The 17317-nt window shown below is 41.5% G+C and overlaps 1 protein-coding gene across 5 annotated transcripts in view; it reads left to right on the top strand.

Moving 5' to 3' along the window:
* The window catches only part of CDKL5 (cyclin dependent kinase like 5), a 212059-nt gene extending 204118 nt beyond the window's left edge, over nt 1-7941 (top strand). For all 5 annotated transcript variants that reach the window (XM_073356552.1, XM_073356542.1, XM_073356532.1 and 2 more), the window contains one exon: nt 639-7941. In XM_073356552.1, coding sequence (XP_073212653.1) covers nt 639-1025 — 387 coding nt within the window. In that variant the 3' untranslated portion in view covers nt 1026-7941. The remainder of the gene's footprint in view (nt 1-638) is intronic.
* Nucleotides 7942-17317: the final 9376 nt, after the last annotated feature.

Raw genomic sequence — 17317 nt, forward strand, 5'->3', positions numbered from 1 at the left:
TAGACACACACATAGTTTGAGGCAAACTGGGGTGTAAATCTACCCCATGCTACTCTGCCATGCACTATGTGTCTATGTGGACCATGCTGCTTGCTGGGCACTAAAAGTTCTCTAGTGTGCTTTGATCCACTCCACTTTGAAACAGGAGCAGATCAAAGCACACTGCAGAAATTTTAGTACACAGGAGCCTCCACATGGACGCTTAGTGTGTCGGGTAAGCTTACGTCCCAGCTTGCTGTGAACTAAGCGCTCATGTAGACATCCCCCTAGAGTTTCAAAACCAGACAGGAGAACTTCATTGCAGCTGCCATGTTTTAAAAAAATACTCAGTGGGAACAAAAGTTTTTCTGCTTGTAGCGATCGCAACTGCTGAGGCAGCAATGGTAGATACTGATCATACCCACCAAGCACTTGGTGTATTTCCGTGTTCCTGTACAGTGGGTCCTAGTCAGTGGATTGAAATGAAATATTCAGAATTAGTAAACAGTAAAAGTGACGAAGTCCTGATGTTTTTTTAAAGTTAAGCTGGTTCAGTTTAAGATATGCCCAAGGCAGCTAGTTTTCCTACAGAAAGGCTGGCATGCTCGTATAACAGCAGGGCATAAGACCAAACGTTTCCCTCATTCTTTGTCTTCCAGAGCCAACCTTTAAAATCCCTTCGGAAGCTGTTACATCTCTCCTCCTCCTCAAATCATTCCATCCCCTCTGAATCCCGCTTCCAGCCCTTACCAAGTCAGCCAGCCAAAGCTTCTTTTTCTGAAGTGCGAATTCACCCCATAAGTCAAACTTCCAGTAGCAGCAGCAACGTGCGTCAGGAGTCCCAACCAAAAAGCAGGCCAACGCTTCAGATACCAAGCCAGATAGAACCAAGTTGGCATGTGTCTCCGGTGAACAGGAGCGCTAGTGACGGGACTTCCTACTCTGATCAACTGCCTTCCAAGAGTGGACAGAATGGGCCCACGTATAACCGAACAAACCGATCCCGAATGCCAAATCTGAATGATTTAAAGGAGACGGCCTTGTAATGGCACTCCCGATCGTACACCAATTAACACAGGAATGTGAGGCGAGGGTTTGGTGGTGGTGCTGGTGATAGTAAGACTGTATTTTCAGCTTTCTAAAAGTGTGCAATATGTACCTGTGGGGCTATACCGTCTGGCACCACGCTGACAGTCAGGGATCATACAGTAAAACCAGATGAATTATTAATTACCAGTCACCAGAAATCTCATTGGACGATAGTGTGCAGTTCAGGGAGAAGAAATGTGTTGCCATTTTGTCTCATTTACATTCCAGCTCGGTGCACATCTCTGTCTGAAAGCTGGGAGAGTTTAAGTATGTACTGGCACTTGGAGGGGTGAAAAGAAATTAGTGTCTAGACCTATGCCCTTACTACATATTTTGCTGCCTAGTTAGAACAGTGGGGTTTATGTGATACAAGTATCCCTGTTAAGGGTTAACATTGAATTGTATGTCTCCAATTTGTTTTTTAAACTTCCACATTTGATAGGATTTGTAATATTTATTGATGATGAACTAATATCGTACTGTTATTATCATATCTCTTCTGTTACAATGTAAAGTTATTTTGAGCTGTTTGAAACATTGTGAAGCAGTGCGACAGCTACCGTAGTTTCTATAAAAACTAACAGTAACATTTATATATTGCATCAGGAGTATTTTATTCTATCTATCTATCTCTCTCTCTCTCTCTCTATATATATATATATATAAATGGTAAATAACTGTCTGATTTTTTAAATATACTCATTTAAAAGAAAAGTATTGTTATGACACTATCTGCCATATTTTTATACATTTGTGATATAAAGTGCAGTATTATACTTCTAATAAAAGGGAGTTGAATGTGGATATAAGTGTGACTGTAACAGTATGCATCTTGCTCAGCTATGAGAGCGCAGTACTATAGGCACGGCTGTTGGTAGCAAACAAAAGTATAATCATTTCAAAACGTTATACTGGCTATTTGGTTGGAGTTACTGGCTGAATGTAAGAGACTGCGGAACTGTACAGTAATCTGAATGTGGTATATTCTCCCCTACATGTGCACTTAGCTTTCGGGAGTTATGCATCTGCATCAAGAGAATAGAAAGCTTGGTATCACTTATCGTTCTCTAAAGGGAGAAAGTGCCCCTTTGCCACAAGCTAAAGCAGATGCTCTTCCACTTAATAATAGGGTGAAGACCAAAGAAATCTAGCATGAGTTGCAAGTGACATGCCAAAGTTGTGACACTTACACATAGCGTGACACTGCAAATCATGGTATAAGCTTTTATGCATCTATGTATTTTACACTTGGTTTAAAAGTCTACTAACTAGAAAGATAAATCTTGTATTTAAATTTAAAATGCTCTTGCACTTTTTTTTTCCTTCCTGTTTCAGGATATACTTCAAGCTACTAAAATAATGATATTCAGATAGAGGTAGGAATGGTGCCGGGCAGCTTCGTTTCTCCTTGTAGCTCGCTATCGGAATATTCCCATTCGCAGTCAGTTTCCAGTTTCTACAAAATATTAGATGTGAGGTTTCAGTCTCCTGTAGAAGATTATGAAAGGAAAAGGGATTGCCTTTATAACAATGGATTTTAAGTGTAGGGCCTGATTTCCCCTCTCACACTAGTGTAAATTAGGAGCAAGTCCACTGAAGTCAGAAAAGTTACACTGGTATAAACTTGGTGTAGGTGAGAGGAGCATCAGGCTGTAGTGTCAGAACAATACAATCTTTCCTACATTTAAACTAATTCGTTCAACTCTTGCATCCGTCTGCAGTGTAGCTCACTTTCTGCCTGTTGTCTTCATATATCAGTTGTTCTTACAGACGTTCTGTCCTTTCCAAAAAGAAGTCAAGATGAGCATGAATGTCCTGATTCATCCACAGATATAGATGCAAAAATAGCCATCTAGTAACATCTGGAGTTCCTACTTCATTGCAAAAGGAGGTGATGTCCAAAATAATGCATTTAAGAACATTAAACAAAATTGACACCAACACTTGCAAAATCTGGCTCAGAGGGTACAATCTGTTTCAGGTTTTCACAGTACAAAAAAACAAATTGGTAACAAGTTTTGCAGACTACAAAGCAAGAATTCTTGATTTCTCAGCTGCCTGAAAGAAATGTGCATGTGTTGTTTTTTCAGATTTTATCTGATATATGTAATATATAAACACTATATATTATATATAATATACATGTGGTGGGTGTGAAACAGTGCTTTTTATGTCTTGGTAAGCTCAGTAGACAATAATGCAGTTTCTAGTTTGAGAGTGGGGCTCTAAGCAGTATTGTATGAATGTCTGCAAGACTGGTAGTGTCCGAGTTTGGCTCTTTAGTCTTATAAGAACTTCTTTTTTCATTAAATAATACATCACTTGCATTTTGCCTCTAAAAGCCGCCTTACCTTGCTGGTAAGGCCTTCACGCTTGGATAATCACATTGGGCCATTATGCAGATTTATAGGAAGAACAGAAGCCTCCAGTGGATTTCCCCTCAGCATGCGATAAGCTAAATAAGAGAGATTACTAATTGTACTGTCAGTCCTTTAACATCCTTATTGCAGCTTCAAATGTGATCCAGAAAACATACAGACTATTCAGTGGTCCAAATTTACGAGATCTCTCTATCCTGTACCGCAATTTCCTCTTTAGAAACTTCTACAAACCTTGAAAAATTAAAACTGATCAGTAAACTGTATTGAATGTATGTAATTCTGTTTGAAAGAAAGTCAAATTCTCATTTTGCGAACTGGTGTTGGTATAAATGTTCCCATATTTTTAACCCTGCCTAAATTCCCAACATTTAGTGTATTGCTAATACAATTTGGCTAAGGCTCCCAAAGGAATCTTGTTAGGATAATTGAGATTTGCTAACTCTTGAGTAGAGAAAAGCCTATTACAGAGCAAACGATTTTTCAAGTGTGAGCTTTGCTTTTCACTGAGATTATTGGTCTCTAGGTCTAACTTTGCTTTATTATATATCCAGTGGATTTACTAAGAATAAAGCTGCTAAATTAGGGTTTAAGTTTCCATTCCTTGCCAACTTGTTTTGATTTATGATGGTGTCACTAATGAGAACATAAAAGAAACAAGTTCACGGGAATTAATTAGGGTCATTTATATAACTCAAGCTGACTAAACTTGTCTATGAGTTTGGCTCTTGTAAACTGAAAAATAGGCACTTAACCTCTTTTCAATTAAAATTTATACTCTTTACATGGACTTAAACTAGCCTTTCACAACTGTCATGAAAATTTGCTAATCTGGAGACACAGATTTTTTGCCCTTTTGACCATGATAATGAAAAAACTAATTATCTGGTACTCACCTGTTGAGGGGGAAAGGTATATATTCTGAGCAAATAGAATTGTACAGGGCTGGTTGAAATTGTTAGACACTTTGCTCCACCAGCACATTCAGGGGTCACTGTTCCCTCTGGAGCACCATCACTGTTCTGAGTGTGAGTAGAGGTCGTGGTCTCAGAAGAACAGTGGGTAGCACTCTCTGCTTCAGGAAGTCAACCTGCTGCCTCTACAAATTCTCCCAACCCACAGAGTTCAGGACCAACCTCAAACGCCGATTTCTGCTGCCGGATCAGATCCAGGCTTTTGAACCAGATGTGTAGGTTCTAATGTTTCTGAATTTGAATGCATGTTTACAGACTACCATTGTCTTAGATCAATGTAAAGACAGGCCTCAGATTGATTCATCCTCAGATAATTTACAGACATTGTTGCCTTCCTCTCTCACATAGGTTTCTGGGAGAAAAGGTGGTTATGCCTTTGAAGAGGTGGGCTGGTATTATTGCAGAGGCTTGAGACTTTTTCGCCACTATTAAGCATTCCAGTTGGGTCTCTATGAAAGATCATCTGATCAAGGAAGTTTGAAAAGCCACAAAATAAAGACTAGATTTTTATTTTCCTCACAAGTCCTTACATGTGTGAGTTTACTGTACTGCGGTGGTCATCCTTAAAAATTTGCCACTTGCTTTAAATAATCTGCAGTATTTTAGGCATTCCTCATAACAGGAGCAATGTAGTTTAGCTAAGGTTGGAGATGAAGTTATTTATCTAAAGTAAAATTGACAATCTTTGAAGGGTGACCACCAGCCAGAAAGTCAATTGGGCTCCTATTGTGGTTACAGTTCTTCATGATCCTAAAACAATTTGGGAGTCAGGCAAGTTTTAAATTTGTATACATCAAATTAATAATATAAGAACTATAACTGTGTGTGAGAGAAGAGCTATGAGAAACATTGGAGTCCCAGTCAGTCCCACAAGGAATATTCTGAATAGCCATAATGATGTATTGCTTAATTTGTGTTGGTTGTGAACATTTGTTTAATTTCTTCAGTGTCTCTTGGCAGATACCAGACATCCAAAAAGGGGACCATGCTGTGTACCACTCAGCTTTGCAGTCGTAGAGTTGATGTAAATAGGCCCAGTGTGTGCAGTGAAGGGAGTATGGCACAGGAGACGTTAAGAAAGGTAGAGTGCCCTATTTAACCATTTCTAAAATATCCTTCAAATCAGGATACTATTCTAGGAACAGGTGCCTTTGCCCATACAACTTCCTTTGTCTGTCTGTGTCATAATGTTGACTACTTCATAAACGGGTTTGCAGTGAATGAGGAGAAAAGCCATTTAACTTTTAGCCTTTGGGATATTTAAGGAGCAATTTGAATAAACTCTTTTATACATAGTTTGGGTGTTTCTAGGAAGAGGTTCCAGTCATGGAGCATCATTGCATAAAGTCCTTTTGAGTCAGATGTTATGAGAGAACTGCAAAGTTTTTCTCTCACCAATCAGCACCCAAATCATAGGAACAATTTTGGGGGGAAGACTATCTCTTGATGGAAAAATCCCTCGGCTGAGTGGCCTGCTTTAACACCTCCTGAATGTATAAGATATAAGTTTCATAGATTTAGGTTATAGAGTACCTGCAGTTAGTTCTGCATGGCTGTTGTTCATGATCAAGGATATCTTGGTGTTCAGTCAATTGGTTGGAGCAAGAGGCCCTCTTGGAGACAATGACTAAATGTAAGATGCGCAAGATCAGTTTTAGGGTCAGCCATCTCCATGTTGTCCGTTTGGATCCTCTCCCTCCATTAAAACAATGTCCTGTGTTGCTATCTCAACCTTTCTGCAGATTGTAATTCAAAACATATAGCCAGTTGCACGTGACTTTTGGGGTGTCGGCCCAAGAGACTGAATATGGAGTTGGTGGCTTAAAGGCTAAGAGATCAGAGACATAGCTCTGGACCTTTCCTGTCCTCTCTAGGAGTTGATCTACCTCCTCTTTTACAGAATGTGGTCAGGGTTTGCTTAGTTGGCCCTCAGTTTATCATTGACTTATAAAATGTTGTAATTTTTCCAGGAAAAGGTCTATAAAGTATTCCATCTTACACTTTAACATAAGAGAATTATGTGCTCTTAGGAGCCTAATAACAGAGCATCAATAGGCCTTCATCTGGATGTGCTTCTAAAAACCTCTAAGCCAGCTCAGCTACTCTCATGGAATCCTAATGTCATCTTTGCACTGCTTTTCAGTCTTCCCTTTGTGCCCTCCATTTATTTCCATGTAGTTTTCAAATATTGAAGTTGCCTTGTTCTTTGCTATTGCTCTAGCGCAGATTATCAGGGAGATAGAGGCCTTATCTATTACTCCACCCTGGTTTGCTGCTCTACGCAGAGACAGCTATCCTTAGACTTGCTCAGGATTTTCTTCAGTTTAATTTTTCACTTCATCCAAAGAAGAAATCTTATCTCATTGTCCCATTTCCGTCCCCCCACCCTTGACAAAAAAAATCAACCCTTATGATGAGTTAGAACACAGTATAAAAAAAACACCCGGACTAAGCTTTCACATGGCCTTGTCTGTCTGTCCGTTCTGAGGAAAGCCTCAGAAATAGAGGGGGGCTGCTCACAGTAACTGATTCCATTAAATCTCTAGTTGCCAAAGCCAAAGCAGGTCTGCAGCACAGAATATGAATTTCTGAAAATCTATGAATCTGAAGCTCTCAGTGTAAGCTCTTGAGATATAAATCAGATGACAGAGAGAGTGCATCACGGTTTAGTAAAAGGCTAAGCCCTAAGTATAGATTGTGTCCTCGTCTTGCTTTCTCCCCCAGCAAGGTGTTTTTGTACTCCTATTTTAGGTGCATCATATGAAAGGATATGTCTCAACAAAAGGAGTAATTTCTGACCTATAAATTTGGATTATGTGGAACAATGATCATGAATTGAAATCCTCCCTGAAAGTGTAATGTTGTTGGAAATTCCATTGAAGCATTTGTAAATCTGGTTGATTTGTTAAGAAAACCATTCAGGACTGCTTAGATCTCCACTGTCAAATATTGAATTTTATGGTTTCAAAGAAAGAGGGATGGCCGAAGAGCAAGGCTTGGAGAATTTGATGATGATATTTTTCACCACCTGGCAGAAAGGGGCTATGCCAAAAGTATGAGATTGTGGAGGTAGTTTTTCCAAACTTCCAAATTTATTGGTAACAAATTACCCACTTTCATTAGCAGCTATTAGAAATTCTAAAACGCACAAACTTTTAAATTTACCATACTTTCTGTTGTGGAAGGGATGTGATATTGTGTTTAACCTTTTTAATCCTTGAATACAAACTGATTTTAAAATGTGTTGGGTATGTAAAGAAGACTTCACACGAGTTAATAAACCATGTGTAAAGTGTCTATATACAACTCTTTGTATCATGTTGTTGGTACACCGTATCAATTATTTTGGGGCATGTATTCCATTCTTAACTTCTGTACAATTTCTATTGTTGCTGTAAATATTACAAGAGAAAAAAAATCCTGTGATAACCGTAATTATCAGCATGGAAATGGTTAATTTTTACTGAGCACAATGTATTTTTGACTGGGCCTTCCAAACTAGTCTTTAATAAAATGCAGGTTTTGCACTAGAAAACTGAGGTTCTAATGTTGGCTAATGTTACTCAGAAAGCATTTCACACCACAAGTATGGAGTTTCCTTTGACATATTAGCTTCTGTCTACTTTTCATTGTGTCGCTACATGCTAGAAGTATGAATCCAGATTATCAGAATTCAGCAATGTGCCTCTGTAGATATATTTGTTGCTGGATCTTGGCCTTTTCCCAGTTTGAGATGTGTGGATTACACCAGTCCCCCTGAAAATTCTTGGCCTTGGTGTTTGGAGCTTTAACACACTCCTTCCACCTTTGCACCAGAATTTTCTATGATGGGTGCTAAAGTACTATTCTGTTTGGGCCATGCCTTATCCATTAATACCCCAGCTTGTATATCTTTGTGGCAGGGAAAGCAAAATCTTTCTCTCTTCCTCCTCTCCCTTAAGCAGCCAAAATTTCTGGGGCTTTGCCCCTTGAAGCATATCCACCCCAGTCATATTGTCTCTATTTGTTTCCTGCTTACCGGTTGTTACAAAAAAGGTGAAAAGGTGCTCCATCTTGAAGGACACCTGCTCAGAAGCCACAGAAGAACAACTCTGCCATGAATGCACCAGGCTCATGAACGCTTGTTTAGCTGGGGGAAGAGGGTTAAAGGCTGGATAGCTTGTTGGGGTCTCCACATTCCCTGACCCTCAGAAATCAGTGGCATCCATTTAAGTGGATTAGCTCTCCATGCTTCCTCATCAAAATCATCTCTGCAATTTCTGCTCATTTGAGATGTAAACCTTATGTCACATTCCAGGAGGGCATATGGGGGCCAGATTGTTGAGGTGTTTAGGTGTCTGAAGATGCGAATAGGTACTTAGTGGGATTTTCAAAAGCATCTAGGCCCCTAATTCCCATTGTTTCCAATGGAAGTTAGATACCTAGGCACTTTTGAAAATCCCACTATGTGCCTATCTGCATCTTTAAGTACCTAAATACTTACATCTGGCCCATGAGCCTTCATACTCCAGATCAATTTTTAACCAAGGTTAATTTTCTGCCATGCCACAGATACATTACACTGATATCATGAAAACCAGAATATCACTGCAGTGTCTTTCTCTTGCCAGATCATGGCTTACCTTTTGCTTGTCCTCTTTGTGCTTAGTTTTGCCCATCCCATCCTCTTCCATGCTTCTGGCCATGTCACTCCCCTCTTCATATTGCTTCATTGGCTTCCTCCTACCTTCCAGCTGTTTGCCCTTTCCTGAAGGGCCTTGCTTTCCTGCCTATATTTCTCCTCTCATTGCTTCCCCATCCCTCTTCCCTTCATATCTTTCCACATCTCCCTCATGTGCCGCCTTTCTAGCTCCTCACAGTCATGTTGCCCTCAATGCTTAAATGCCTCCTCATATACACACCAAAACACTTCTCAAGGATTTTAAATCCTTCCTTTCAATATGCTGCTTCCACAAAGTCACAATGAACTCTGCAAGATTCCTTAGATCACTGATTCAGTCCCCACATTGTCTACACTAACTTGTAAGCTACTTGTGGCTGGGTTAGTATCCTTTTTATTTGTCTAGCACTGAGCAGGCTGTTGATGCTCAGAAAATTTAAATAATTTTGGTTTCCTTGGGGAGAGTCGTCTGAGCCTCTCCCTCCTCTATCATTGCCAAAGACCCTGGGCCATCGTTCTCACAAAGGGTGATCAGATGCAGCACTATGGAGGGAGGGAGACCTTGTCTCTCGGCCCTCTGCCTCATCCTGTGACTTCCAGGATGTGGAGTGTGCTGTTTCTGCAGAGCTGTCAGCTCCCCGTGGGCTGGAGTGAGTTACCCTCAATACCGCCCCCAAGTAGTAAGTGCTTCTGCCAGTGCTAACAAACCACCACACTGGCTGATGCCTTCATTTAACTAGGCTTAGTTCACTTTTGAAGCAGGCAAACCACTGCTCTTGTAGCTTTCATTTCATCCAGTACCACAGGCCTAACAACCAAAATTCCCACAAATGCTGGTGGCCAGAAATCCATTTGAAATTTCTATTTCCTCTAGCTCTCTTGTTTAGCTTTACTCTTACAACCTTTCCTTGCTGTGTTCCTCATTTATCGACCTCACAACGTACTTGGTGTTCAGCTGTTTTATCTGCTCATCTCCTTTTCCTATATCCCCTACAGAGAGAAAATCTCTTATCATAAGTGAACTGCTTGGATTAATTTCCTTTTCTTCTGACTGACTTCTCTCTCCAGCTCAGCTGTGTGTGTCCTCCTGGCAACCATAAAGGACTGGGAAAGAGTGGAGCCTAGCCCTCCTTGAAGAGATTGGAAATACAGGCTCTCCCTCTTCCCCGGGAGCTAGGTAAGGAGGTGATGTCTCCCTCCCAACAGCTAAGACAGAGAGAGAAGTGGTCTCAATTCTCTCCCACAGTCGGAAAGGAAAATTCCATCCTGTAGCCATAAGGAGGGAAGGGTCATTGGCTCAGATAAGTGGTGTATAGTAGTTCAATAGGAAGGCCTCGGGCAGATGCTTATTGCCTAATTTATAGTTGGCAACTCAGTGTCCAGGCTGGTTTGACCACTCAACACAGTGACCTTGTTTGTCACTTTATAGTCCTTCCAGGCTAAAAATTGATCTAATTAAATTGCAAGCCGTTTCAAGGTCAGGCTCTCACTGCTTCTATTTCAAAGTCATTATGAGTGACAGGGTTTTAAAAGTTGTCACCAATACTTACCAGCTGAATTTCCACTCCCAGCACATTCCTTTTTCAGCACTACCTCACTCCATTTCTTCCAGTCTTTCCTGCTGCAATTTGGTTTGATTGTACATGGAGACACTTACGTCAGTGAGTTAGAATGACACTGATATGTTAATAAAAAGCTGTATTAGGAATAGCTTTGGATTTTAATAAATGTATTTTGGCTCATTTTACTGTGCTTTCATCACATTATCAGTCACGCTGTTACTTTAATGCTTTGCACTCATGTTGAGTTGGAGCAACAAAAATGAAGTTCTCAAAGTACTTTCTGACCACTTAATTAGGCCTCTCAACACCCAGTGAGGTGATATCCTTAAGGCTATGATTTTGTCACGGTGGCCACGGAAGTTACGGAATCCATGACTTCCAAAGATCTCCGTGACTTCAGCGCACAGTGGCTGGGAGCTGCAGGGGAATCCCCACAGCTCCAAGCTGTGGTGGAGGGGGGACCCTGAAACTCAAAAGCCCCATGGATGGTCAGGGACCCCTGCAGCTGCCCAGGGGCTTCCCATTTTGTCATAGATATTTTTAGTAAAAGTCAGGGACAGGTCACGGCTTCCATAAATTTTTCTTTATTGCCCATGACCTGTCCCTGACTTTTACTAAAAATATCCGTGACAAAATCTTAGCCTTAATTATCCCTATTTACAGATGAGACAGAGATTAAGTGACTTCCTCAAGGTTATGTAGCAAGTCAGTAGCAGAGGTGGGACCAGAACAGAGTTTCCTCCTGTAGTAATAATTGTGGTGCTATTATTTACATTTAAATAAGCAAGCCTGTTCCCAGGCCCATTAAATGTCTGAGCTAAAGAGAAAAATGTAGACAAAGGATGAGGTGCAGCAATAAGCAATAAAACCTGACCAGGACACTGATGGGGCGATGAAATGCTAAGTGAGATTAGAGAGGTTATCAAAATAAAAAACGCAATAATAGCAGGGGATTTCAATTATCCCCATATTGACTGGGTACAGGTCACCTCAGGACAAAATGCAGAGACAAAATTTCTCGGTACTTTAAATGACGGCTTCTTGGAGCAGCTGGTACAGGAACCCACAAGGGGAGAGGCAACTCTCGATTTAGTCCTGAGTGGAACTCAGGATCTGGTCCAAGAGGTAACTATAACAGGACTGCTTGGAAATAGTGACCATAATATAACAACATTTAACATACCTGTGGTGGGAAGAACACCTCAACAGCCCAACACTGTGGCATTTAATTTCAGAAAGGGGAACTATGCAAAAATGAGGTTAGTTAATCAGAATTTAAAAGGTACAGCGAGCGACTAGAGTGAAATCCCTGCAAGCTGCATGGACACTTTTCAAAGACACCATAATAGAGGCTCAACTTAAATGTATACCCCAAATTTAAAAACAGAGTAAAAGAACTAAAAAAGAGCCACCATGGCTTAACAACCATGTAAAAGAAGCAGTGAGAGATAAAAAGGCATCTTTTAAAAAGTGGAAATCAAATCTTAGTGAGGTAAATAGAAAGGCACATAGCCACTGCCAAATTAAATGTAAAAATGTAATAAGAAAAGCCAAAAAGGAGTTTGAAGAACAGCTAGCCAAAAACTCAAAAAGGAACAAAATGTGTTTTAAGTATATCAGAAGCAGGAAGCCTGCTAAACAACCAGTGGGGCCCCTGGACAATCGAGATACAAAAGGAGCACTTAAAGACAATAAAGTCATTGCGGAGAAACGAAATGAATTCTTTGCTTCAGTCTTCATGGCTGAGGATGTTAGGGAGATTTCCAAACCTGAGCCATCTTTTGTAGGTGATGGATCTGAGGAATTGTCACAGATTGAAGTGACACTAGAGGAGGTTTTGGAATTAATTGAGAAACTTAACAGTAACAAGACACCGGGACCAGATGGCATTCACCCAAGAGTTCTGAAAGAACTGAAATGTGAGATTGCGGAACTTTTAATTATGGTTTGTAACCTGTCCCTTAAATCAGCTTCTGTACTCAGTGACTGGAAGATAGCTAATGTAACGCCAATATTTAAGAACGGCTCTAGAGGTGATCCTGGCAATTACAGATTGGTAATTCGAACGTCAGTACAGGGCAAATTAGTTGAAACAATAGTAAAAAATAAAATTGTCAGACACATAGAAGAACATAAATTGTTGGGCAAAAGTCAACGTGGTTTCTGTAAAGGGAAATCAAGTCTTACTAACCTATTAGAGTTCCTTGCGGGGGGTCAACAAACGTGGACAAAGGGGATCCAGTGAACATAGTGTACTTAGATTTCCAGAAAGCCTTTGCCAAGGTCCCTAACCAAAAGCTCTTATGTAAATTAAGTTGTCATGTGATAAGAGGGAAGATCCTTTCTTGGACTGAGAACTGGTTAAAAGTCTAGGAACAAAGGTTAGGAATAAATGGTAAATTTTCAGAGTGGAGAGGGGTAACTCGTGGTGTTCCCCAAGGGTCAGTCCTAGGACCAATCCTATTCACCCTATTCATAAATGATCTGGAGAAAGGGATAAACAGCGAGGTGGCAAAGTTTACAGACGATACTACACTGCTCAAGATAGTTAAGACCAAAGCAGGCTGTGAAGAACTTCAAAAAGATCTCACACAACTAAGTGATTGCGCAGCAAAATGGCAAATGAAGTTTAATGAGGATAAATGTAAAGTAATGCACATTGGAAAAAATAACCCCAGCTATACATACAATATGTTGGGGGCTAATTTAGCTACAACTAATCAGAAGACAGATCTTGGAGTCATCCTGGATAGTTTTCTGAAGACGTCCATGCAATGTGCAGCGGCAGTCAAAAAAGCAAACAGGATGTTAGGAATCATTCTCCATCTTATTCTCTATCCCTTTTTTAATATCTTATTGCCCTTATATAAATCCATGGCATGCCCACATCTTGAATACTGCGTACAGATGTGGTCCCCTCATCTCAAAAAAGCTATACTGGCATTAGAAAAGGTTCAGAAAAGGGCAACTAAAATGATTAGGGGTTTGGAACGTGTCCCATATGAGGAGAGATTAAAGAGGCTAGGACTTTCCATCTTGGAAAAGAGGAGACTAAGTGGGGATATGATAGAGGTATATAAAATCATGAGTGGTGTGAAGAAAGTGAATAAGGAAAAGTTATTTACTTGTTCCCATAATATAAGAACTAGGGGTCACCAAATGAAATTAATGGGCAGCAGGTTTAAAACAAATAAAAGGAAGTTCTTCTTCACTCAGCACACAGCCAACCTGTGGAACTCTTTGCCTGAGGAGGTTGTGAAGGCTAGGACTATAACAGGGTTAAAAGAGAACTGGATAAATTCATGATGGTTAAGTTCATTAATGGCTATTAGCCAGGATGGGTAAGGAATGGTGTCCCTAGCCTCTGTTTGTCAGAGGGTGGGGCTGGATGGCAGGAGAGAGATCACTTGATCATTACGTGTTCAGTTCACTCCCTCTGGGGCACGTGGCATTGGCCACTGTTGGCAGACGGGATACTGGGCTGGATGGCCCTTTGGTCTGACCCAGTATGGCCGTTCCTATGTTTTTAAGTAAGTGAGCTGGGAAATTTAGCATGTGCCTCTTCATGCTACTTTATCATTTTGTGTGAAGGGAGGGAATAGTGACAAGCATAGGGGTGTGTTTTGAGGAGAGGTTTAACACAGGGACTCCCTGCCCAGACTCTACTCCTGCCCAGCGTTCATTTTATTATATAGTAGAGCAAGAACCCATTGAATTCTGATGTGCTATTTATTAGGCTCCAGTGACTACAATGATCTAATCTGCTAAGAGCACAGTTCAGTTATTTACCACTAATCAAGAATTTATTTCACATTACGGTGCTCCCTTCACTTGCGAAAGGTGTGCGACTTGCATAATAACTCCATTTTTTTCTCGGCAACCAGACAGCATACAGAGCACTGTACTCTGCCTGAAGGCCATTATTAGCCAATCAGGGTGCAGGGTGTCTATGTCGGTCTCCCCTGTTAAGAGGTTAGATACATCTTGCTCAGTAGTCACTGTGCGCAGTCCCCCAGGCCAGTTGGCTCGTTCCCCTTTCACACGCCCACAACAGAAACTGTTGCCCCGACTGCTGCCCCCCATCCCACGCAGTCCCCTTCATGACCCATGGAGATCTAATAGGGTTTAAATTAAAAAGGGAATTGCACTTTCTGGGGAAAATAGAGCCAAGCTTTGCTGAGGTGCAAGGAAGAGCAGAGGAAGGGAGAGGTCTGAGATTCAGAGGGGTGGAGATCAGGCGCTGAGGAGGACATGTTTGCTGTGGACATGGGATGGGACAGGTGGGGAGTAGTAGCTAACAACAGTAAGAGGAATAAGACATTTCAACGTAATCATAAAACAAGGGTGCAATCTGCTAACTCGGTGGTTACTATCTTGGGCCAAGAAACACTTGGGCTCTCAGCCTCGTTTTATAGGTGGGCTACGGTTATTTCAAACAGGGAAACCCCATCAAAATTTTGTTTTATTTGCAATGTTCCAGTGGCATTTCGTTGCCCCAGAAACCAGTCCTGTAAGTGCTGTGCATGTGGAATTCCCTTTGGCTTCAGGGAGAGTTCTGGGAAGGCCATGGCTGGGCTCTGTGCACCTAGCATGGTATGTTAGAAACCTCCTTCACACAAAAGATGGCAAAACAAGACTTTCCAACCTGCTGCTAAAGAATGGACTTTCTCCATGGGGGGGGGACCCCCTCCCCCCTTTTTTTTTTAAAAGTTATGCTTGGGAGGCAAGAGGCCAACGAAAACATGACAGGAAACACCCCACGCTGATGATGAAAGGTGTTTCCTGTAGCACTGCAGCCGTTAGCCTATTCTTGCAAAAGAGCAGAAGTCTGCAAACTTGCCAGAGCAGCAGATAGTTCTTACATTTCTGATTTATTATCAGGGGCCTCAAACGAACCATGTACCACACCCCATCTGCCACCATGAATGAATAAAGCATGATGAATTAACTGCAGCAAAAGGTGTGTTCCACATTTTTGTCACATCTCACGTCCCCCCCATTAAGTAATATCCTGAATATATACAGACTTGTAAAGTTGTCGTCACTGGTGAGTTGTCAGCCTGGCCTTTGTTGCTGTTCTTTCTCTCTTTCTTCCCCCTTTGTGTTCAATTTTCCTTGAGTCCTTTGAGACTGATGCAGAAACTGTAAAAACTATTAGCCCTGAAGTAGCTGTCATAATCCCACTTTAGGCATAAAGCTGGTTGGGTAATGATTACAATCACCACAGTAATCTAAGGCCCTGTCTATCTCAAGGAATTCTCACTGGTGGACCTACAAAGTGTTGTGGGCACAAACCTGCTCTCCTGCAAATTGGTCCTTTGCTGCTGACTGATTTCTGCAGTCAGCTATGTGAGAAACCCACAAAACCGTTCCATGACACCATCAGAACATACAGTGTGATATGGGGCTGCGTTCGAGGCGGCAGGATTGAGCCCATAGCAAGAGGAGGCAGAGAGCATTGCAATTGGTTCCAGTGGGAGTAAGCAGCACGCCAAGAGTAGAGAGAGGGATTTTTTTAAACAAACCCAGGCTTTGATGAGGGGCCCATCCAATGTGTAATACTGCAGGTGCTTCTCCAGAACTGATGAACAATTTCAGTTGTGCTTCTTTACCAATCTTAATAACGGGTCAAAGTGCAGTGATGAAGTAGGAACCTTTCAGTACACTTTGGTGCGGGGCTCTGGCTGCTATCACAGGTTTACCTTCAGGTAGAAGGTTTGGGTGTCCTGACCTGACATAGGTAATGCAAGGTTGTATTAAAATGAATGGGAAACAATTGGAGCGAATGGTTGCACCCCACAATGGTGAGACGTTACTAGCTGGGTTGCCATTTATTGAACACACTTGTTACTGATCTGCAGGAGGAAATGATGGGGAGCTGGTGAGGCTGGCTGACAACAGAGTTCATTCAATTCATAACAACTACAGAGAACTGTGAGTAACCCAACAATAGAAGTGGGTTTGGTGATGGTAGGTAAAGTTCATCTTGAAAAAGGGAGTGTATTTAGCGCAGTAGAGCTCTAGGTCAGCCCTAGGTTTACTTGGCCCTGTATAAAGCCTATTAATATTATGGGTCCCATCCCACTTCTTCACATTCCCTGCCTCCCCAGCAATGAGATGTGCTACTCCTTCTGGCTGACCTAAAACACTCACTTGCTCAGGAGGCTCAGTGGCCTCTGGTGACTCCTCCTGAGGGACTGGGAAGCCAGGAACTAGTGTAACCCACTGATGAGTGTGCTGCAAGGTCCCCTCTTTGTCCATCTACACACCAGTGCATTACACTAGAAACACAGCATCACCATCTATACTTACTATCTGCATAGCCCAGTAGCACCAGAATCCAACAGGCTGTGGAGGTGGAATTGGTTGCTTGGTCTGATGCCTGCATGAGGAACAAGATCTTATGCAACTCTATGGAGTGTTTTGGCCTAAGTCAGGCGGCCAGTACTGGCACTAGCTTGCTGTGTGAGCACTAGCAAGTCAGTGTATAATGAGTCTAAAAATACTTACCTACGTCACAGGTATAGTGTGAAATTTGTTTAATGCCTGTAAAAGTATTCTAAGTACTTCGGGTGAACAGAACTATGTACATACAAAGATTGGATATGAAAAGCATTTGATTTAGTTGTTAAGTCTAAAACAACATTTTGAGTCATGTGCTGGTGGGTTCAAGTT

This window comes from Lepidochelys kempii, chromosome 1 (genome assembly GCF_965140265.1).
Source record: "Lepidochelys kempii isolate rLepKem1 chromosome 1, rLepKem1.hap2, whole genome shotgun sequence".
Classification (NCBI taxonomy): Eukaryota; Metazoa; Chordata; order Testudines; family Cheloniidae; genus Lepidochelys; species Lepidochelys kempii.